The sequence below is a fragment of the Aulonocara sp. 'chitande type north' Nkhata Bay genome, linkage group LG17 (assembly GCF_057382095.1).
Source record: "Aulonocara sp. 'chitande type north' Nkhata Bay isolate Kocher_YH1m ecotype deep benthic linkage group LG17, A_spYH_male_GT1.1, whole genome shotgun sequence".
Lineage (NCBI taxonomy): Eukaryota > Metazoa > Chordata > Actinopteri > Cichliformes > Cichlidae > Aulonocara > Aulonocara sp. 'chitande type north' Nkhata Bay.
Genome location: NC_141360.1, coordinates 17,771,259 through 17,792,422, shown reverse-complemented (window position 1 = coordinate 17,792,422; position 21,164 = coordinate 17,771,259). Strand labels below are relative to the sequence as shown.

The window sequence follows — 21,164 nt, the reverse complement described above, 5'->3', positions numbered from 1 at the left end:
TTATTTTTAGCTCAAAATGACAACATTAACACAGTAAAACAGGTCTCTTTCTTAAACAGAAGCCTGTCATGCTTAACTTTTGAGAATATAAGTAAATCTTTCTTTAAAAGAACTCTGTCCTGCTTAACTTAAAATAATAGAAAACAATAGAAAGAAAAATATTCTTGTAACAGTGCACATTTAGTGCATTTAGTACAATTGGCTTCAGTTGAGGTATTATTTCAGCTTTTCTAATGCTAATCAGCTGCTCCTGTTTGTAAACCCGCTTGTACCCATGATTACGCATCATAACTCATCATCATTATTCATCTATGTATTACTTTTATGTATTAGTCATCAATTTGTTGTAATCATCTATCCTTGCAGTTGTTTATTACACAAAATAAGTTATATTATCACACTTCTGGCCACATAGCGCTGATATTCACTGCACATGCCCATATTAACTTTTTCCAGCCAGGTGTTTTCCTTTTCCCATTCTTCCCTTTCTCTGAGGGGAACAAACATTGCTGCTCTAATGTTGGGCTCACACTGTGCGATTTTTGGCCCATTTTGAGCCGATTTTTGAGTGATCGGACCGATTTTGGCCTTCATCGTGCGTCGTGTAGTATACGTGGGGTAAAGAGAAGTGATTAACACCTCACGACCAGCTCCCGATCATCAATCGCTCGTGAGGGTGTCACCACAGGGGCTCACACTGCTCACGCGCAAACGTAAACGTTGGTGAAAAAGACGGAGCAGCACGGCTGTGCAGCGTGTGATCTGGACACAAGCGATGGAGGCACAACTTGTAGAACTTTGAAAAGCTCATCCGAGCCTTTTCGATGTGGCATCACAAAATTATCACGACCACAACAACCGTGAAAATAGTTGGATCTACATCGCTGCTCAATCACAGCTGCCTGATCAATGTTTTTCATTAGCAATTTAGCAAAGTTGATGGTGGTGGTGTGCGTGTCTGTGTGAGTGAAAGACAGAGAGAGCGAGCGACAGATTTTCTGTTATAACCTTCATGTTATGGAGGCACAGTGTGAGCTCTCAGGTCGCATCAGAGCATCGGGCCGTATAGTGTGAGAGTACATCGTGACATACGAACTTCTAACCCCTGCGAGTCAATCGTGCAGTTTGAGCAGGAGCTGAATAACGTGACTGAAAAAAATCGCACAGTGTTTGCCCAGCTTTAGGTGTACTGTCATCCGAGACTTGCACCGCAGTGTCGGCGTTTGTTCCCCTGTTGGCCATGCTTCTTGTTGTGGTCATCTGTTGTCTTCCGGTATTTTCTCCGCAAGCGACCTTTCCTCGACCAATGAGATGAGCGGTAATCTGAATTGTTATACTCGAATTGTCATAAGTGTGCTGTCAGCTCATTGGTCACAAAGCAGGAGAGGGGCTGGGAATTATGTTTTCAAACAAAGTGTTAATTCCATAAACATTTATAGACTACTTTTGATTCTCACTGTATTACGGGACAAAGTGCGTCCCTTATTAGCTCAATACGGGACGTGTGCTTTTGTTTCGAAATACGGGACGATTCCGTATTTTAAGGGACGGTTGGCAACCCTAGGTAAAGGCAACAGCTAGGGGTTAGGGGAGACAAGGAGACGACAAGGGGCTGAGCCTAGACTTAAGTGACAAAAGAAAATGGCTGCTGCAGAAATAAATTTCTGTTTCACTGAACAAAACCTCCCCTTTCTCCTCCACCAGGCAGAGAGAAGGACTAACAGGCAACAACCTAACATGAAAAAATATATGAGGGAGTATTCATGTGAATTAAGGAAAGAAGAACCTTGGTGCTCAGATAATCTATGCCTTTTTTTACTCTAATTGAGCACTGAAAGTGCTTTCCACTAAGGGTGGGCGGTATAAACGGTATAGGCTAGAAACGATATAAATTTGGCCAACGGTAGAGATTTTCACTATACCGCTCTACCGCGATAGCGCATGTTGATGGCGTCATCAAGCTGCGCCTGTTTTGGTCAAAGTTTGGTCCGTTTATAGCATCCTGCCATGCAATTGCATTTGTCCCTAACCACCAGAAACCCTCACGTTAACTTTTATCACGTGGAAAAAAGTTAGCATTCATCCTTCAGCTTCACTGTGCTAATGTTATGCTAATGTAGCTGTTTTGCTAGCAATCACGTAGCACAACATTATATACCAGCTAGTCCGACTTCAGTAATCCTACAAAAGTCACCGCTGTTTAGTTTTCTGTCTTCATTTATGTTATTTTTTCAGAAATTTCTCAGTCAGAACATGCTATATCATGTTTAGGTGGAAACTAGCGAGCTAACTTCCTGTTAACTTCTAACTGCGTTGAATTTAATAAATTCTGTTTTCATGGATGCCTGGATGTTAAACTTAATTGTTACACCTGGTAAAGCAGCAACGCTGATTATTTTATTAAAGATGAAAGAATTAAGACAGTTTTTCACTCTCAGTGATGCTGCAGTGTTCGTTTGACTTTGGGACCTGAAGAAGACAGTGTTTAGGACCCAGATTACTTATTACGTTTACTACATAAAATTGGTTCGAGGTCAGAAAGCACAACCAGAATTCATACATAAGGCACACTGTCGATTTTTGAGAAAATTATAGGATTTTAAGTGTGCCTTATATTGTGTAAAGTACGTTATACAGAAGAAAATATATCGCAAATATATCGTTACCGCACATGCTTCAAATTATACCGTGATATGGATTTTAGGCCATATCGCCTATTCACATCAGTATGAGGAGAGAGTGTGGTTACAGAAAACTGCAGCAAATCTACACAAAAGGATTCAGTGAGCTGAGAACACAACAGACCAAAAATTACAACTATTAAGTCAGGTTGAACTAGCATCTAAAGTTTCATAGCAGTTATATTCTATGTTTAACAAGAGGAGCTTGTCTCTCGTCTTATCCAGCAACAACGTTAATGGATTAATCTTTAGATTATTCATTTTTCCTCTTTTAACATATCTTAATTTATAATACTGATTGTACTAAACACCTCATATTAATAATAATTGCCTTTATTTATAATATTTTTATAATAATAAACATAGGCAGCATTTGTGTTATTGATGAGCTTTGGGGATCCTGGTGACTGCACCTCATCAGCTGAATACTGTTGTTGAAAAAGCGTGTACTGATACATTTTTACATTTGTTAAAGAAATGTTTAAAGACCAACATTGCCAATAAGTTACTGCAGCTCAAGTTAATGGTTCAGTATTTTAGTGCTTCTACAGCAATCGAGGTAACTAGCATGATTGACAATGACATTATTTTTGGAGCTTATGATCCTTCACAGGTCAGACTTTCAGAAGTACCCCTCATGTCATATAGACACTATTTAAACACAAGTAGTTGGCCACAGTTCTTGTTCTCTCTCCACATGAAACTATACGACAGTCACCTCTCTGTAACTGAGGTAGAACAGGTCATCTACTACCAGGAAGGCTGGTGGTTCGATCCCTGCATGCCAAATATCCTTGGAAAAGATACTAACTCCAAGTTGCTTTATGCATCTGTAGTTACTATAGCTCTTCACATCATCCTTGTTCTCAAACTCTATAGCAGTACATTCGTCAGGGATCCTCTCAATCTCCTGAACTGTCTTAATCTAGTTAAAAAGCCAACTGCCCTCTTTCCTAGAGCTCTTCACATCACAGGTATGTCATCTGGACCAACTGTCTTTCCACTTCTCTTCATAGCTTCCCTCACTTACTAATTCCATTGTGAGTGTATGGTTGTAATTATGCAAACTGTATCATGATGCCATTTAAAGCAGGTTCTTTATTCTTAAATTTGTTATGTAGCCTGTAAAGGTTGCACAGTGTACAGGTTTATTCAAGAAGGTCACATATGTGGTTTTTTTTTTTGTTTTTTTGTTTTTTTTGTGTTTGATCTGAGCCCCCCCTGTCAGAGTTGGTCGCCCATTCACTCCACATGCTCCATTTCTGATTCTGAACTTAGGCCTCTGTCACACAGGCATAGAGGCCAATTGGCGACTGCCTGGCAACTGTTGCTTGCCAAAGAAAAATGAACATTCCCTTGGCTGGTTGTGAGTGGTTAAAAAAAAAATAGTCGCTTGGTCAGCTAGAGGACATATCTTCATGATAATACATGAAATGCTCGAGATTCCTCAGTGTTACTGGAGGCCAAAGTAATCTCACTTAAAGTCAGTATCTAGTTAGATACCTAGTTAGATACCATGTTTAAGGCCCAAGTACAATATTCTCAGTTTTTTCTGATTTTAGAAGCAGGGAATTTGAGGTCATCCAGGTCTTAAGGTAGATAATAAATGTGACGTCGTCAGACTGCATGCCACCAACTGACTAATCAGTAGCGTCACTCGATGAGTCATGAGAGCTGAAGTGAAAGGACATTTTTGAAACCCGGCATTGAGGGAAATGGCTACAAAAAGCCCACAGTTGTCCCCAAGTCTGACAAAAAGTCACAGACTGAGCAGCAGGTATGTCGTCGCCTCGACGTCCACTTTTGTTTTAGCGTTCGTGTTGCATACTAATTACACCACGGGACGTTCGGCAAGTGTTATTTGATGAAAAAATTTTACTTATCAGTTGACAAAAAAGCATTTGATTATTTCGATCAGTTTTTAGCCAGTAAAGACTGAATATTGCAGTATTCCAGCCTCTCAGATGACACAATTTCCTGTTTTTCTTTGTTCTCCTGTCTTTGTGTCATGTAATTGTAAACTGAATATTTGTGATTTTGGAATTGTGAATGGATGAAAAGACATCAACAAGGTTGCACTGGACATTTATTGTTTTGATGTTTAATTTACAAAAAATTGAAAGAAAAACCAAAACAGAGATTAATAACGTGAACTGTTAATAAATTACTAGTACAAATGTTAGCACACATGTTCCTCTGATTACCTTAGCAAATGAATGTCAGATTTTCTGGAAGGACAGAAAATATGACTTAATCTTCTAAAAAACTAAAAGTTTGATAACGAATGATATTTGGAGATGAAAACACTTCGTTATCAATAACCAAAAGAGCCAAGAGAGGAAATGCTGAGGAATATTTTCTTATTTTTTCCTATAAAATTGTGGAAATTTCTCAAACATTTTCAGATTCTTGCCCCCCAAGATGTGGAACTTTTGGGGATGTCTTTTCAAAAAAACTGAACAAAAGCCTTGATGTCATTCTTGGCTCAGCAAAGCTGCGATTCCCCAAAACATGCCAGAATATGAACTCTGGCAAAATTTCAATCACATCTGGAACATGTGGGAAAAGTGCACATATTTGTACATGTAATAAATTCCCTTCTACAAAGAAAGAAGTGAAGGCGTTTTGTTCTGTAATTTTCCATCGTCACTGAAATCTTTCTCTGCAGTGTGAACACGCCATATTGTCATTGGCCAACCTTGTCTCCTAGATGTCATGTTTACTGTTACACCTCAACTGTTTAAGTGATATTTAGATCAAAGTTAAATTCACAGAACTGTACACTTTGAGACCTTTCAAATTAAAGGAATCACTTAAAATATTTTGGTATTCAAGTGAAAGCATAAATTATAATAAACTGGCCAAACTGGAATATTACTCCTCAATTATTAGAGGAATATTATAAGGACACTAAAGCGCAGATCATGCACTTGGAAACCTGAGATATGGTCCTCCAGATGCAAACAGCATGTGCATATGGAAACATGTTATGAGGCTGGAATCTAAGAGCTTTTCCTGCTACAGGCTCTCTTTGAGAACTGAAATGTGAGACATGTTTCCTCTTCAATAACATTTCTGTTCAGCATCTCTTAAACTCTTCATTTTTTAATTTACAAAAGTAAAATCTGAACATTTTTCTTTCTCTTACACCTCAAAATGAAAATAAATCCCTAAAATATTACAATGATTTGCGAACACTGCACGTTGCTATTGCTTTGTTCAGATACCATTTAGCCAATCAGAAGACAGAATGGACAGTCATCAATGCTCTGCTGCCAGGCACATAATACACCTAAGTCTTGAAAATGTTACTGAAAAACAACTTGAGAAATTATTCCACAGTTAGTCAAATCAGGGTCAGTTTTACCACTCTGGACATTTAACACATTCATTTAGGATGTCTGTTTCTTTTCTTTGTCTGCATTTTGTGGTAACTGCAGTTATTTCTAACATTAAGGTTATGTGACCTTTCTCAGAGAAAGACATTTCACTGTCTGCAACTTTCATTTTAAGTTATTCAGTCCATATATTTTTTTCAAAACTTTAAATTATATAACAAATTTACTTTCCCCAAACGTAATTTTTGTACAACCATCAGTGAAAAGCACATTAAGATTTGAGTTCACATGTAATTTCGTGTGTGAAAGCAAAAACATCAAAGGAGATGAAAATAGAAACTGTGATTATTTAGACTTGTATTTAGATCAAAATTGTTTTTGACACAGGCAGACTTTTATAATACCCCTATCATTACTCACATCTTTAAAACAAAATTGTGACCAAAATTTCAGGTTTTTTTGATTATCGTGTTTACTGTAATCCAATATTTGGATTACAAGGTGTCAACTTTAACTTGTCAACCGCAAAGCTGCAGTGGATTCTCTTGTTTCTCTTGTCTTGTTTTTCATTGAGGAATGACTGATTGAAAAAAAAAAAAAGTTATACTGACAACAATTATCATGAATCATGTTGTTAATAAATGTCAGAAAATGTTTAAAGCATTTCATATGTTCAGATATTTTGTCCAACCAACTGCTGAAAAGCGAAAGAGATCTAAGGAGGTCTGTATAATCCTGCAGAAGAAAAGATCACATCTAACAAAACAGCTGCTGATTACACAGCAGAACACAGAACACATCTTGTTATTGCAGAGTCAAATGGTTTGATTCCTCTGTAAACTAAATATTGAAAAAACCAAAACAAAGAAATTTAGAGACCCCTTGAACCGAGAATAGCTTTCACTGGCATTTTATTTTATTACGTTTTTTTCTTTGAGGTTGCTGACATTGCGGCAACAAAATTTATATTAAGCTCCATGGACAGTCGTTAGAAATTACATGTGCACATTCTACAAAATTCCTTTAGTTTATCAGCTCAGCCTTCACTCTCGGCATACACGAATTATTTGATATATATTTTATGTAGCTCATTTGGCATTGTGCTCTCTGTCAGAAGACTAGGAGAATGGATGTTGGATGACGGTAGTATGGATGTTGAAAGCGCACCTGCGGTTTATTTATTAAAAATCTTGATCTACTGAACAGTGTCATTTGTTTGAGACAAATTTTACGATTCTAACCGTTTTGCTCCCTTTTGACAAACGTTTCTGTTACAGCCCCAGAAAGTTTTCAGATGCGGATAATGGACTCACTTTCTGGCTGTGTGACCTCGGACAGTTCAACATGCAGCCCTGCCATGCTGCTGCTACTCGCTTTCATTAACAAAGCTAACATTTGTTAGCTTTGTTAACATAAGCGTTTTGTTTTGTTTGCTTTTTACAAACTATGTCCACCGACTGCGCAAAGGATCATTATAATATTGAGTCCCATTTATTTCCCCTCCTTTAATGATGATTTCTGGCACTTCCCGTGTTCTACTCAATACCCACTCTGTGTAAAAGCCCAGTCTGGGTCTTACCTAGGGTTGGAGCTGTTCCAGTAGACCGCGTACCGGTCGGAGTTCATGCGATCAGTGGTAACGGCGGAACAGATTTGGAGTAGCAGACCGAGCAACATCAGCGGCGGTCGCCCCGAGCGCTCCATGTGCAGCGGCGCTGCACGCTGCGCCCAAGCGAACATCCGCGTCTCTTCTTTGAGCTCTGAGCGCACTGAGACCCGCAGAGAGAATTCCCCGAACCAGGGTTTTCAAGGAAAAGCAAAGAGAATTTGTGCACTTTATATCCACGTAAGATCAATACTCAATATTCACTGGCTGCATATTCCCGCTCTCAAAGCTTTAACTGAATTTATTTCCAAGAAAACAAACTGATAATAATCCATTTCATATTGATATGCGACGACATCAACTGCCTCTTGTTTGAGGAAGAAAAAAAAATGTCCACGGCTAAAGCTTGACCGCAAAAGCCGTTAAACTGTCCCAAATTCGGGTCCAATGGGACAAACTGTCCCAAAGTTTCATTTTCACTCAAACAGAACCAAATGAGCATCACACCAGGGCAGCGTCCACACAGCCAATCAGTCCATATACGTCTTGCTCTCCAGCTTTCTGCCTGGAACTCAGTCCCACTTTATTGCGCAGTGCACAAGTCTGGAGAGTCTGCTCACTCCCCGGAGTTCTCATTAAGGATTCATGCCTTTTTTGCGTCTTTTATGTAATGCTGAATACTTTTACAGTCTGCTGCTGTCTAACAAACTTTGAAATATGACAGAGGAGCTGCTCATCCACTTTTCCCTTTGCAAAGACCTCACTAGTTTTCTAGGTTTGTTTGGAGCTGCTTTAAGTTAAAGACCTCGCCGTCAATCCGCAGTAGAACTGGACCCGCTCTTTCTCGTCAAAGAAAACTTTTCGAGGTAAGCGCTCTTCTTTCGCTCTCTCCACAGTGAGCCGTGTCGAACGGTTTGGACCAGACACAAAAAGAACAAAGCAGCGAAAATTTAGACGAACCAGCAGGAGGAGCGTTCGGTTTGGTTACCGGGGCTCAACTACTAACTGTTATTCGGAATGACTCCCAGAGGGCGGAGCTTCTGCTTCACAGCGTTCTCCTACTCACAGCTCACTCTTTCATTGGTTCGGTCATAAAATGCTGCATTGATATCTGAGACAGTGTTTGAACATGATGCTCTAAAAAACTATTAACGATAAAAATCTGATGTATGTCCAAAGTCAGTGGCATTTGTTTTCTGTCACTGCTTAAAAACATGCATACATTGTGGACATGTGCCCTAGCTCACCTGTGAATGGCTCAAGCGATGGCAAGGCTTGCTCTGGAGGGTCAGAAGATCCAGGCCAAGTGAATATTGTCGCTGCTCTTCAGTGCATGCCCATGCTCACCTGCCTGTCCACCCACCACCAGCCGCCTCATGGATTCAAGGTTTTCTGGCATCCTCCCCCTTCCCCACTAGCTTGGATCTCAAGTAAAGGTGTTCTCTTGATAATCCTCTGGATAATATTACCTAACTCATCTCCTGGATTCTCTGCCCAGTCTAACTTGTAATCTCCTCTCACAGATCTCTCCTGGTCTCTCGTTACCATCCTCCGCTCCTCATGTGTGTCTCTCTCCATTTTAATTGGATTCAGTTGAGCTCAGCCTTGTGTTTAAGTAAAATTAGTTTCTATGTTTGCTTTTCTTTAAAGTGAGTAGAGCTCACCTAAGTTAATTCATGTTCAAGTTCTCGAAGTGAATGAAGAATCTCAAGCTGCACTCCACTGCTCTCTGTCCTGCCTGTGTCTGGCACTTGAGTCCTACACATGTTGTTTGCTAAAACTTGACTATATAATCTATCCACCATGTCAGCAGACCTGGTCGGAACAGCACTGGATAAGCAGGGGTGCCTTTTAAGAGAACACACAGCTGCCCTGCAATTCATTGGAGCCCAAGATGTGCTCATGACTCAGAGGCTCGACTGTTTTTGCTCAGGTAGTTGAATCGATTAAGTCAAAATTATCCACTGTCCTCTCCTGCCGAGCTCAGAGGGGTGGTGCCGGCTGCCCTGACTTTTATGGGGGCTGCTTTCTGTGATACTGTGTCCCCTATGTTGAAAGCATTTTCAGGAGAGGACTGTTGTTGCGGAGGGTTTCTGCTTTGACATGGAGAGAAGCTTATTTACTGTCTCAGCCAGTTCCTGTGTGTTCCTACGAATTGAATGAATATGAATGAATGAATATGAATGAATATTCTTTATTGTCATTGTCACAAGTACAATGAAATTGAAAGATGTCTCCGGTCAGTGCAACATCACGAAAGATAAATACTTAAAAACTATAATAGATAGGATATAAAAGATAGAAATACATATAAAATACAGTATTCTCATACAGTAAATACACCCAAGCAATCCAGGCCTAAGGCCCCATACAGACACTCAACATACGACCTAGTTGATATATCACTCAAACAATCAATCACTCAGTCAATTTGTTAGCACATCCAACAAAACATGTCTGAAAGCATTCCAACATCAAGGGCACAAATGACAACAGGGGCAATGAAAGTCATCTACTTTTAGTAGCATTGAGACATGATATTGCAATTGGGTAGAAACTGTGTTTGAGTCTGTTAGTCCTTGTGTATGTTGTTCTATACCGTTTACCTGAAGGCAGCAGTTCGAACATGGAGTGTCCAGGGTGTGAGGTGTCCTTTATGATGTTATGGGCTCTTTTGAGGCAGCGGGAACTGTGTAGGTCTTTCAGTTTGAGGAGAGGGCAGCCGATTGTCCTTTGGGCAGCGTTGATTACTCCCTGGAGTGCTTTCCTCTGAGCCACTGTGCAGCTAGCGTACCATATGCCTATGCAGTACGTTAGTATGCTTTCGATGGAGGCTCTGTAGAAAGACACCAGCAGTCTCTGTGTGATGTTGTTCTTCCTAAGCACTCTCAGAAAGTACAGTCTCTGTTGTGTCTTTTTCAGTAGCTCAGAGGTATTCACACTCCAGGATAAGTTTCCCTCTATGCTGACTCCCAAGAAGCGGAAGTCTGCCACCCTCTCCACATAGTCGTCGCTGATGTTTAGTGGTTGGATTTCTGTCTTGTGTCTTCTGTAGTCAATTATGAGTTCTTTGGTCTTTTTCGTGTTTAGGAGAAGGTTGTTATCCTTGCACCATGAAGACAGCCGCTCCACCTCATCTCTGTAGGCAGACTCATCTCCCCCAGATATGAGCCCCACCACAGTAGTGTCATCTGCGAACTTTACAATGGTGTTGCTCTGGTGGGCGGGGGTGCAGTCGTGTGTATAAAGCGAGTTTAGTCCACTCCTTAAATTGTTTATTAAGGAGCTTAAGGGGACTTTTGTTGCTGAACATGCCTGTTCTTTCCCCTTCCTCATAAACTTTTGCTTTAGCTCTTGTAGCATTCAATTTTTTAACCTCTTCCAAGCGTTCGATCTCTCTGCACTGCGTTTCCATTGCTTGCTGCCTTTCCAAGTTTTCATGTTCCAGTTTTTGTAGTTCAGCTGCTTCCCTTTCTTGCTCCTCCATGACTGCTAATATTTCTTGAAATGCAGCTACTTCAACCTCTGCTTCCATCGCTTGTTTGTGAGTATGACTGACCTGAACCACTTTTAGACCTTCGCGATTTTGACCTTGCTTTAATACTTTCAGATCCTAAGCACAGCCCAGCATCGGGCCTTTGGCTGTTTTTCAGCTCTTTTAACAATGAATGAGGAAAGTGATGTACATGCATCTATTTTGTGCCTTGCGTCTGCAGCAGGGGTTCGTATTTGGTGTATTTGTTCATAAATGGTTTGTACATCTTCGCAGGTGACATTTGCGTTGTTAATCAGCTCATTCAGTTCATTCTCTGAAACTTCTTTTCTTAATATTACTTTGCTTCATATCTCCGTTTTCCAAAAACAACTGCATATATGTATTGGAGATTTTCAAGTTTCTTCTCTTGAAGCTTTTTACCCTTTTCAGTTTGTAAAAGCGAAAGAGTAACTAACGGTCTGCCGTTTTATAAGTTGCTCAGCATCATTTTCTTCTGCTTCAGTCAGTAGGTGGAACAGCACAGTGCTCTTCATGATCATTGTCAACCATCTTGTTAGTCTAGTTAAATGTCAGTCAATGCATTATGTTTAAATTTCAAAATACTTCTTTAAATTTGTAACTTATTATATGTATCTCAAGTATTACTTTGGGATTACTGTTACTGTATACTTTAGCTGTAATGAGCTTCACTCTTAATACAGATGTACTTTAACTTAAAGAACTTTGTAAACTTCACATATAGTTTGACCTTAAGCAAACACACAAAACTCTTTCCTAAACTACAAAGCATCACTTTGAAACACTGTAGAAATTAAGTAACCTTTGACAAATGTGTTATAGAAACTTATTGTGGATCTTTAAACTTGAATTTAACCACTCTTATTCTACTTTAAACACTACCGTTTGTTAATTTTCACATTAATCCAGTTACCCAGCGTTGCTGCTGCTGTGCTTGGCTGTTTGTGAACAGTGAGCTTGTGTGATGGCGCCCTCTTGCGTCTCACCGCTGTACTGCCACTCACTGCTGCAGCTTCTACCAGCAGCTTCTCACCAGTGCGGGCTAGGGCGAGTTTTTACTGTATCTCCAAAATGACAACACAGCACTGCTTCTTCAAGAAAGGCGCTTTGCTTTTTTAATTAATTTTTTTTAACACTGTGAAAACTACAAACATAAAACGCAAATGCTTTAGGCACTTCAGTCATTTAAAAGTAACCTCCCACTTTGGAGATCCTAGAGGAATAACCTTATAGTCTTGTGCATTTGAAATTAACGTATAAAATAATTAGAACACCATAGATTATAAATTTGGACAATATTACAAGACAATTATAACAAATCCCTTGTACAGCTAGTGGATGAACTAGACTGTTGCAGATGTCTCGCTGAAATCCTTTCCGTGTTTTTCAAACACAGGCCTCACAGTCTCTTAAAATTCACACCAATGTCATCAGTTAATGTGTTGTCAAATTTGTCTACTTATGTGGTGTGAATCCCAAAAACATTAATGCCAATGGTAATGCATCTACCCGTGTCATTGTAGTGTAGTGGCATACGTATTTTGGCATTTTGTCTTTTCAGGGTTTGGTTTTCTTACAATGGCCTGAGATGCCGGATGATATACTGCCCCAAATCGGTCTGTTATGCCTAGTGCTCTCTCAACTTTGATAGATGCTTATTATTGAAATGTGATGCATTACCTGTTGATTCTTGGCGCTCCATATCTGGCTATTGATTCATTCCTCAGCCACTTTATTACAGTCTTTGCATCTTCTTTCTCGCAGGGAATTGCTTCCACTCATTCGGTAAATCTGTCCACCATTACCAGTAGATATTGGTATCCCTTTGTTCTGTGTTCTCATGTCAGTAAAATCAGTGGCAATGTCCTTGAATGGGGCATCTGGGACCAAAAATCTTCCCATGGAACACCTGTTTCGAGTTGTGGTCATTACAGGTGACACACTCAGCTTCGTGGTTACTCACAATGTGCTACCACAACTCCTCCATATTTCTTTGAGTTAGCTTTTTATTGACACGCACTTGCTTGATTAAAAGCTGGCAGAGTTTTGCTGGTGCCACTATTCTTCCATCAAGACCTCCATTTTTTTCTGCCTGGTCAGCTGCTTTGTTTCCTTTAGCCACACATGCTGAGTTTCATTGGTGTCTCTTGCATTTCATGACAGCCACCGTCTTTGGAAGAAGGACTGCTTGGGTCAGTTCTTCCAGTTGTTCCTTGGCAAGTGGCTAGTTTTTGTCATGTTTCTTTATTCTCCCATGAATTATTCTTCATATTGATGTAGACATGCAGGCATGGTGTTTTAAACAAAACCTCACCACTTATTTATCTGCATATTGGACACGCAGCTGGATCAGTTAAGTATGTTTTTAGAGAGACTATGTAAATGTAAAAACTTAAAGTTTAACCATGCGTCTTGGTTTGGCTGTATCTGTTTTTTACTATGTCATTTACCATGAACAGTTGTTGACTGCAAAATCTATGCCTGCCTGTAATTTCTTATGTGTGTTTTTTTTAAACACTGTTCTTAAGCATGTTGACATGTTTGCATTACTTGAGATGAAAAAATACAGAGTAATTTGCCTCTCTACTTGCATTTGCACATACACATCTGTGCATGTACACGATAATGCACAAATAGTAACTGATGTCAAAGCAGTGAAAGCAGAGACAGGGGCAACTTCTAACACACCGGGGTCTTTTCAGTCTCTTGTTAAAGAGGACAGGTTTATTTATAATGGGCATATGCTAGTAGACATAAAAAGCAGCCACCCTCTCACCTTGCCTTTGTTCCAGCCTTCAACAGGAAACACACCCACAAAAATGATAGAGCAGCAAGTTCAATAGCTGTTGGTCTAGCTGACTTCAAGAGACAATCACAAGATGGCAGTAATGTAAAATATCAATGTCAGTCGGCACTATGGGATTGATGTCTTTCTTTAGAATTCTCCGGGAAGGCACTTGCTTGTGGTCAGGGAATGAGTATCTCCTGCTTAATTCTCATATCTGATCCTATTGAGGACAATGATTTAGAAAATAGATTTAAAGAGCAATTTGCAGGTTGACAACCTCAGTGAATAAATGAGTAGAAAAATGAAGGAATATGTAAATTTACCAATCAAAAATTCAGTCAGTTTTCTGCTGAAAAATCAAACACTGTCTGATTCCAGCTTGCCAGTCCAGTGTACTACTGGTGCACCAAATGAATCCAGTGACGTCGCATTTTGTACTGGCACAAGATGGTGCTATACACGCACTAAAAACTTTCACTTAATATATGTAGGGTTTATTTTCACTCCCTCAACTCCCTTGTTCATTTCAGCATTCAGAACCAAAGTGAAAATCTTTTTCATTTCTACATTTGTTTTAAAAATATGAATGACGTTTTGACCTGAACTAAAGATCCCACTCAAGCTTATTGACAGCTGGCTTTTAAAAATACAGAAATTAAAGTCATTAGCAATGTCCTACCAGATTATAAAAAACTCATACTCGTAATAAGAGAGGAGAAGACAAAGAAACTGGAGAGCACCAACAACCAGTTAAGCTTGGTACGGAGTGGCAACCCTCCATCCTCCATGACAATGTCCCACAGGAGTCAAGACACAGCAAACCTCAGACTCAGCCATATACACTACACACAGACACACTCTTGTGTATATATGTATGTAATCATATATGTATTTATACAGTAGACATGGAGCTGAAAAGAATAACATGCATAAAGATTTTTGCACATACATTTAAAAATATATATAGTTGTACAGATAAGACTTAATATTCATTTCCCATATTATTTCATCATTATCCTCCTAGGACCTGGCGACATCACCTTTTGGGTTAATTAGACCAAAATACTAAATCTTGCTCTACAAGGGCCTGATATCCACTTACGAGGACATTATACTGCAACTGTTCTATCACAATTTTAAATGAATATCCTCACATGTGGCTCTCATTTTTCTTAGAAACAAAAATTAGGTAAAAAAAAAATCTGGTAATTCTTTGTTTTTACATTCATCAGGTCCCAATCAGCCCAAATATCAAAGAGAAATTAAGAATGCATGCCGTGGAAGAGTTCGGGTCTTAGGAGGTTAAACCAGGGCACTATCATACACTGGGGGACTTCCTTTGATGACACATACATGCTGGTTAAGCATGATTCCGCTGCACCCAGACAGTGTTGATATTTTTGTGTGTTTTTTTTTTAATTTTATTAGCTGATGCAGTTTGTGGTGTGGCTTCTACAGAAGAGATATAATTAAATGGAATTGACTGCTGAGCCACTTCCTTCTTGGAAATGAGTGTTATGTTACATAAAAACAACAAGACTTAACAACCAACCTGTCACAGCTTTGTTCTTTCCCACAGAAGAGAATTCCAGTGAACTGTTAACATGGCATCTGAATGGTTTCCAAACAAGTAATACATGTTCAGTCATGTAAGGTCTTTTTTTCACAGCCACCTTAAGCTACTGGTTGTTGTGGGTCTTTCTACATAGTTTTTTTTTTATTTAATAAATAATAGCATAGTCTATTGGGGTGAGAACAAGACACTTGGCCATCGAAGAATATCCCGTTCCTCTGCTGTGAGAAACTCTTGGTTTGTTTTTGCAAAATGCGGCGACCTTCCAGTTACAGATGCGCTTCCCAACCCACTGAGCCACGGTCGCCCCTTTGTGTGGTTGTGTAACTAAACATCACATTAATTCAGTCCACACAACTATAAAGCTGGTAACGTGACACAGAAACATATTGTGGGTTCTGCAATTAATCATAAGGATTAATAATTAATTAATTAATAATACAGTGTGCTTGCTTTTTTTTTTTTTAATTCTAACATATGCATTTATTTATAATGTTTTATATACATACACAGATATTTTAGTCTTTTTGCCATTATAGTTCATTTATAAAATACTTGGCACTTTTATTGATAATGTGGTCTAGCAGAACTAAGTGTTTTATAATTTAGCTACAGTAAAGTATATTTCTACATGAATCATCACTTCATTGTTTTCAAATAATGTTGTAAAACTACCAAAACGACACAAAATTTACAGGTTCTCTAGTCTTCTGTGAAAGACATCGTCTTTGTTTGAATGGCTCATGTAATTTCTCATTGTAATCTACAACAGGTTTCTTTAAACTATAGAGGCAATGTTGTAAAAGCTCGAGTGGGGAGGGAGCTTAGAGGACAAAGGAAGAAGATCAGGGACATAACAGAGAAGCCTAACCTGAAAAACCAGACAGACACACCTCTCCGTCCTTACACCCTGTGTTTTCATGTTTGTTGTGGAACCATTCTGGTTCCATTAAAAATTTCCCAACATTACTTGACGACTTACTGAGAAATTCAGCATGTGTTTGTTTTTGGCCATGCACTTAATTATACATGATTTTATTCAGTCAGTCGTTTTATTTTTATTTCATTTTTTTCATATTTTAGCTACTGTGATAAAGCAGATTCCCAATGTATTATAATTAATAAATTCTTCTTCTTCTGATCATGACCATTATGAATAATAAATAATAATGATATAATATTTATAAATTACAAATACCAATGGCCATAGGTTACAAAAGAGCAACAGCAATCTTAGTGTAGTTAATGGAGGCACAAAATCTGGATTTGGTGAGGAAACTGATTCTGAGACAATTTTTTTTACCTTAATTTTGACTGTTTGACTCAGTGTGTGATCAGCATTTGGCACAAAAACCTTTTGTTTATGTCCTCCCAAAGATTCAGCGGACTTTTTGGCAGCAAGAACCCCCCCCACCCCCACCCCTCCTTTAACTTAGTCATTCATTTAACAGTGAATGTCTAAAAGCATGTCCATACAGGAAGGAATTCACTTTTGCATATTGCTTTGATGGGTAGTCACCAGCAGACATTCCAGACTCTGGCTGCCTAGTTGACTTTCTAATACGTTTACCATCCTGTTATAGGTCAGTGAAAAGTGTTTTTTATTCCCATTGATAGTCTTTTGTTAATTGTTTTTCATGCAGAATTCATGAAAGTAGATGTTTAAGATAGACATTAACTGACGTTATAGACACTTTTATTTTCTGGGACCATGACTCATACAGACACACCTGTTTTCAAGTGAAAGAAAACACCACCCCGTCTCTGTCTGTGACTGTGTCATTTGCAAAGGTATTTGGCTATGCAGAGTGAAGCACTCTGAAATGAGGGAGTGTGCAACCTACGCAAATGTGTATGTGTGCAGTCTTCAAAAAAATGCAGCGGCATCTTTTAACTTTACTTTAACACTTAGTTTCACTTTAGCTTTTTGTATCTTATAACTATTGTCTTCTCCGGAACTCACAGAGGGAGCCACCACAGCACAAGCATAAGTAGCTCACCAGCCTGTTGTTTGTGGTACTATCCCTTGATGACAGTAAACAGCTCTTCGCTAACTGGTAGGTGAAACACTTTAAACCCAGTCAACTGAAGCACTATTTTCTCAACCAGTCTGAAACATATGACTCTATCCTATGATTTCTGACCCACTTCAACCAGCCCCTGTACAGAACACAACAATTCACTGCCAGAATCCTCATGCATACTTATAATTGCTTCAGCCAGCTAACATGCATGTAATGATCTAACCTGGTACAAAGGACGAAGAAAGGAGATTTTACTGGACTTTGAATGTGTGGTTGTTTTGCCAGACATGCTCATCCACTTTAAGCTTATAGAGAGGCAACAGTAGTTAAATAATCACTTCTCTGAATACACAAAAGATCAAACTTTGAAGCAGATGTGCTATAGCAGTGGAAGATCATACGGGGTAATGCTCCTGTCAGCTAAAAACAAGAATCTGAGGCTACAAGCAATATGTGCTCACCAAAACTGGACAGCACAAGACTGGTGATACTGGTGTAGGGGATACGTTCTAGGCCTGAGTATTATAGCTCAGTATTGTTGCTAACCATGCCTTTCCCATTGCTGTCCATCCTTGTGCCATCAAGTTTTGTAGCTTGTGGTTGTTATTTTATTGTGTATTGTTGTTTAGTTTAAAATTAATAGATGTGAGTGTATTTATCGATCAATTAATTAATCAAATAATTAATTGCTTTTATTTCTGCTGGGCTCCTTATGGGAGGTCAGCATGAGAACAGAAAACAAAGAGAGCACACACATATCCACATCACAACACCATAAACCACATGATAAGCAACTGGGGTGGGTAAGGGGGTGAGAGGTGGTATTTCAGTTGTTCATTTCTCTGTCACTGATTTGCATAGGTTGCTGCTTCCCACCTTTTTGTTGTTAAACTGGTCCCGATTTCAGTTCTCGAATCTCCCCTTGATTGCACACCTAGAAGGGTTTCCTATACAGTGTTAATAGTGTAAACTGATTTTATTTTGCCAGATGAATTACTGAATTATTGAATGGACTGGTTCCTATACAGCACTTTTGTACCCAGTTTTTCTACTGCACTTATACCAGGAAAATACAGGAACAGGAACAAACGTATTGCATGCAAGGGTTTATCACAGTGTAGAAAATTTCATATATGCATACTCCTTTACTTGAGAGTGCTTTACTCTGCATAGCCAAATACCTATATCTCAATACTCGCTGGTTGAAATTTGTACCTAGTCATCTTGTCCCTTTTGTCAAAATTACAACCTTCTGGCAAAACTGTAAAAGCTTTAACATGAACATACAATAAACTACAAATCTATTCACTGACAATCTACAAACACTGTGAAACTTCCTGGAACAGGACGTGAGAACACTGAACCTGGTTGACTGGCCCCTCCCTGTGTTTTGACAAAAACAATCTAACCATGCCAAAAACTCTTCTTCAGCTGCTTTTATTTCTGTATTCTGCAGCCAACATTCTTTTTTTTTTCCCTAGCTAAACCAATCCAAATTGCCAACGGCAGTATCTGCCCTAAGGTAGGAACTCAGTGCTATTAAAAACTGGTTTTGTAGCATGATGACTCATAGAGACACACCTGTTTTGAAGTGGAAAAACACCACACCTTTCCTGACTATGACAGTCTTGGGCAGTTCCAAACACTTAAGTTGATTATGGAGTTCCACAGAATTGCTCTCACATTTCAGTTGCTTTTTCCGTTAGATAAATATCAGAAGTAAAACATTTGCATGATCTCCCTGCACTTGTATGGGATTTGCTCCCTCCCTCCCTTGTCTTAAGCCATGTTTTGAGTTAACTGGTGATTCCGAATTAGTTAATCATATGAGCTAGATGAAGATGGGTAAAATCTGGCTCGTAGTCTGGAGTGCTTTGGGTGATTACTAAGACTAGAAAAATGCTATTATCTGAGCTATAGATGATTCTATACATTGTGTGAATATATCAGCACACCTCTTCCTGTTGGAAGAAGCCAGGAGGTTATCTTCAGGCTGTAGCACTTTACACAAACAAACCATATCTATGGTGAATATATGACAATAGAACACAGGCTTAAAATAAAAACAAGGATTAACAAGGTTCATATTCAACAAAGGCCAGTATACACTAACAGAAGAAATCCAAATCATGAGCGGGAAATAATCATGGCAGCATATAAGGATATATATATCTGAGTGCCAAAAATAAGGTATATACCTAAAAAAAAAAAAAACCCTAACCAAAAACAATGACATACATGTTTAGACTATATGACTTGTCTGGGTGTGGCACATATTATCAAACCCAACAGTGAGCACTGTTGTTCTTTGCTTAATATTTTCATCCAACAAATTCAGGGTTGCTCTAAAATCATGTATTTTGTTCTAATCTTTTCGACACATTCATTCATTTGGACCTGGATAAGCAGTAATGACTTGGTAGTAGAGCAGGTCATCTACTGATCCTGGCTGCTCCTTCTGTGATGCGTCAATCGAAGGATGCATGTGTGGGACTGTCAGAGCACTTAAGCATAGATTAAAAAATAGGAAAGTTGTAGAAAAGTGCTGCTGAACCAGACCATTTACCATTTATTTAAAAACGAATAGTTCATAGTATGGACAGTCCCTGTCTTTAGAGAGGATATTATTTTCAAAAAGAATTTCACATTTTGACTGGTAAACCCACAGAAAAAACTCTTTCAAATTTGAATGGGAAAAGTCTAAGAAATCATGAATAATTAATGTAAGTGTGGACAGTGAATTTAATCTTTCAGAAGGGTCTGACTTCTCATGGAGAAAAAAATAAACACATTTTTAAAAATCAGACTGCATGGAACCTCAGTTAACACTTTCCAAGTTCACTATATTGACATATTAAGGAAAACAACATATAATACAAATAAATACTTAAATTAATAAACTGTGGCTGAAGTGAAAATTACCTGGATTACTGACCCAGTGTTTTCTGTTTACACAATTTTGAGTCTATTTTATTCATTATTATCTTCTCTGTGTGTGTCTTCTATTTTCTAGTTCAGTTTGCTTGTGCTCTTGAGTTTATCAGTATTTCTAGTTTATGTCTCCCAGTTAAGTCAGTCCTGTCTTTAGGTTTGTTTGTCTCGTCCTTTTTGTCCGTCTCCCTCCGTTCAATCTCCTTCTCAAACTTCACCTGCTCTGGAGCAGGTATAGAATTACATCTATTGATCTCGGACAACTGACCAGTCTCTTTGGAAAAAAGTGCCATCATTGCTGAAAGACTCCTCAAACCTATGATAGTAATAAGTTATGAAGGTGTCGACTATATCAGTGTCATATTGATAAGTCTGTTAACTTACACATAGGCCAAAAATAGTAGCTCTTTTCTGTTCTTAAACATAGCACGCAAACATTCGAACAGGTTTTTAATACTAAACTACTGTCCAACTTTTTTATTATTAATAATTTTATTATTTATTACAGACATTTATACGGCTACAAAGTTTTATCTGCCCTTGTAAAATCAGTCTTTCTGCTGGCACAACACTTATTTATAGTTACGGATGGCCACATGCTGCCAACGCCAACTCTGTCATGTAAATGCTTAGAATAAAACCTGGGTTAACTTAGCATGTTGTTATCCAGCTACATGAAACAGTTGATTGCTGATGTTGTGATAAGTGA

General features: G+C 38.8%; 1 protein-coding gene across 2 annotated transcripts in view; it reads right to left on the bottom strand.

Annotated features, from left to right (window-relative positions):
• Positions 1–9,254, bottom strand: part of LOC147309896 (ephrin-A2-like) — a 66,500-nt gene extending 57,246 nt beyond the window's left edge. Inside the window, exons 1-2 of one of the 2 annotated variants that reach the window (XM_086268855.1) lie at positions 8,973–9,254; positions 7,599–7,788 (exon numbers count right to left, since the gene is read on the bottom strand). In XM_086268855.1, coding sequence (XP_086124981.1) covers positions 7,599–7,788; positions 8,973–9,024 — 242 coding nt within the window. In that variant the 5' untranslated portion in view covers positions 9,025–9,254. Of the gene's footprint in view, positions 1–7,598; positions 7,789–8,872 lie in introns of both variants that reach the window. The other variant, XM_086268854.1, reaches the window with a different exon arrangement.
• Positions 9,255–21,164: the final 11,910 nt, after the last annotated feature.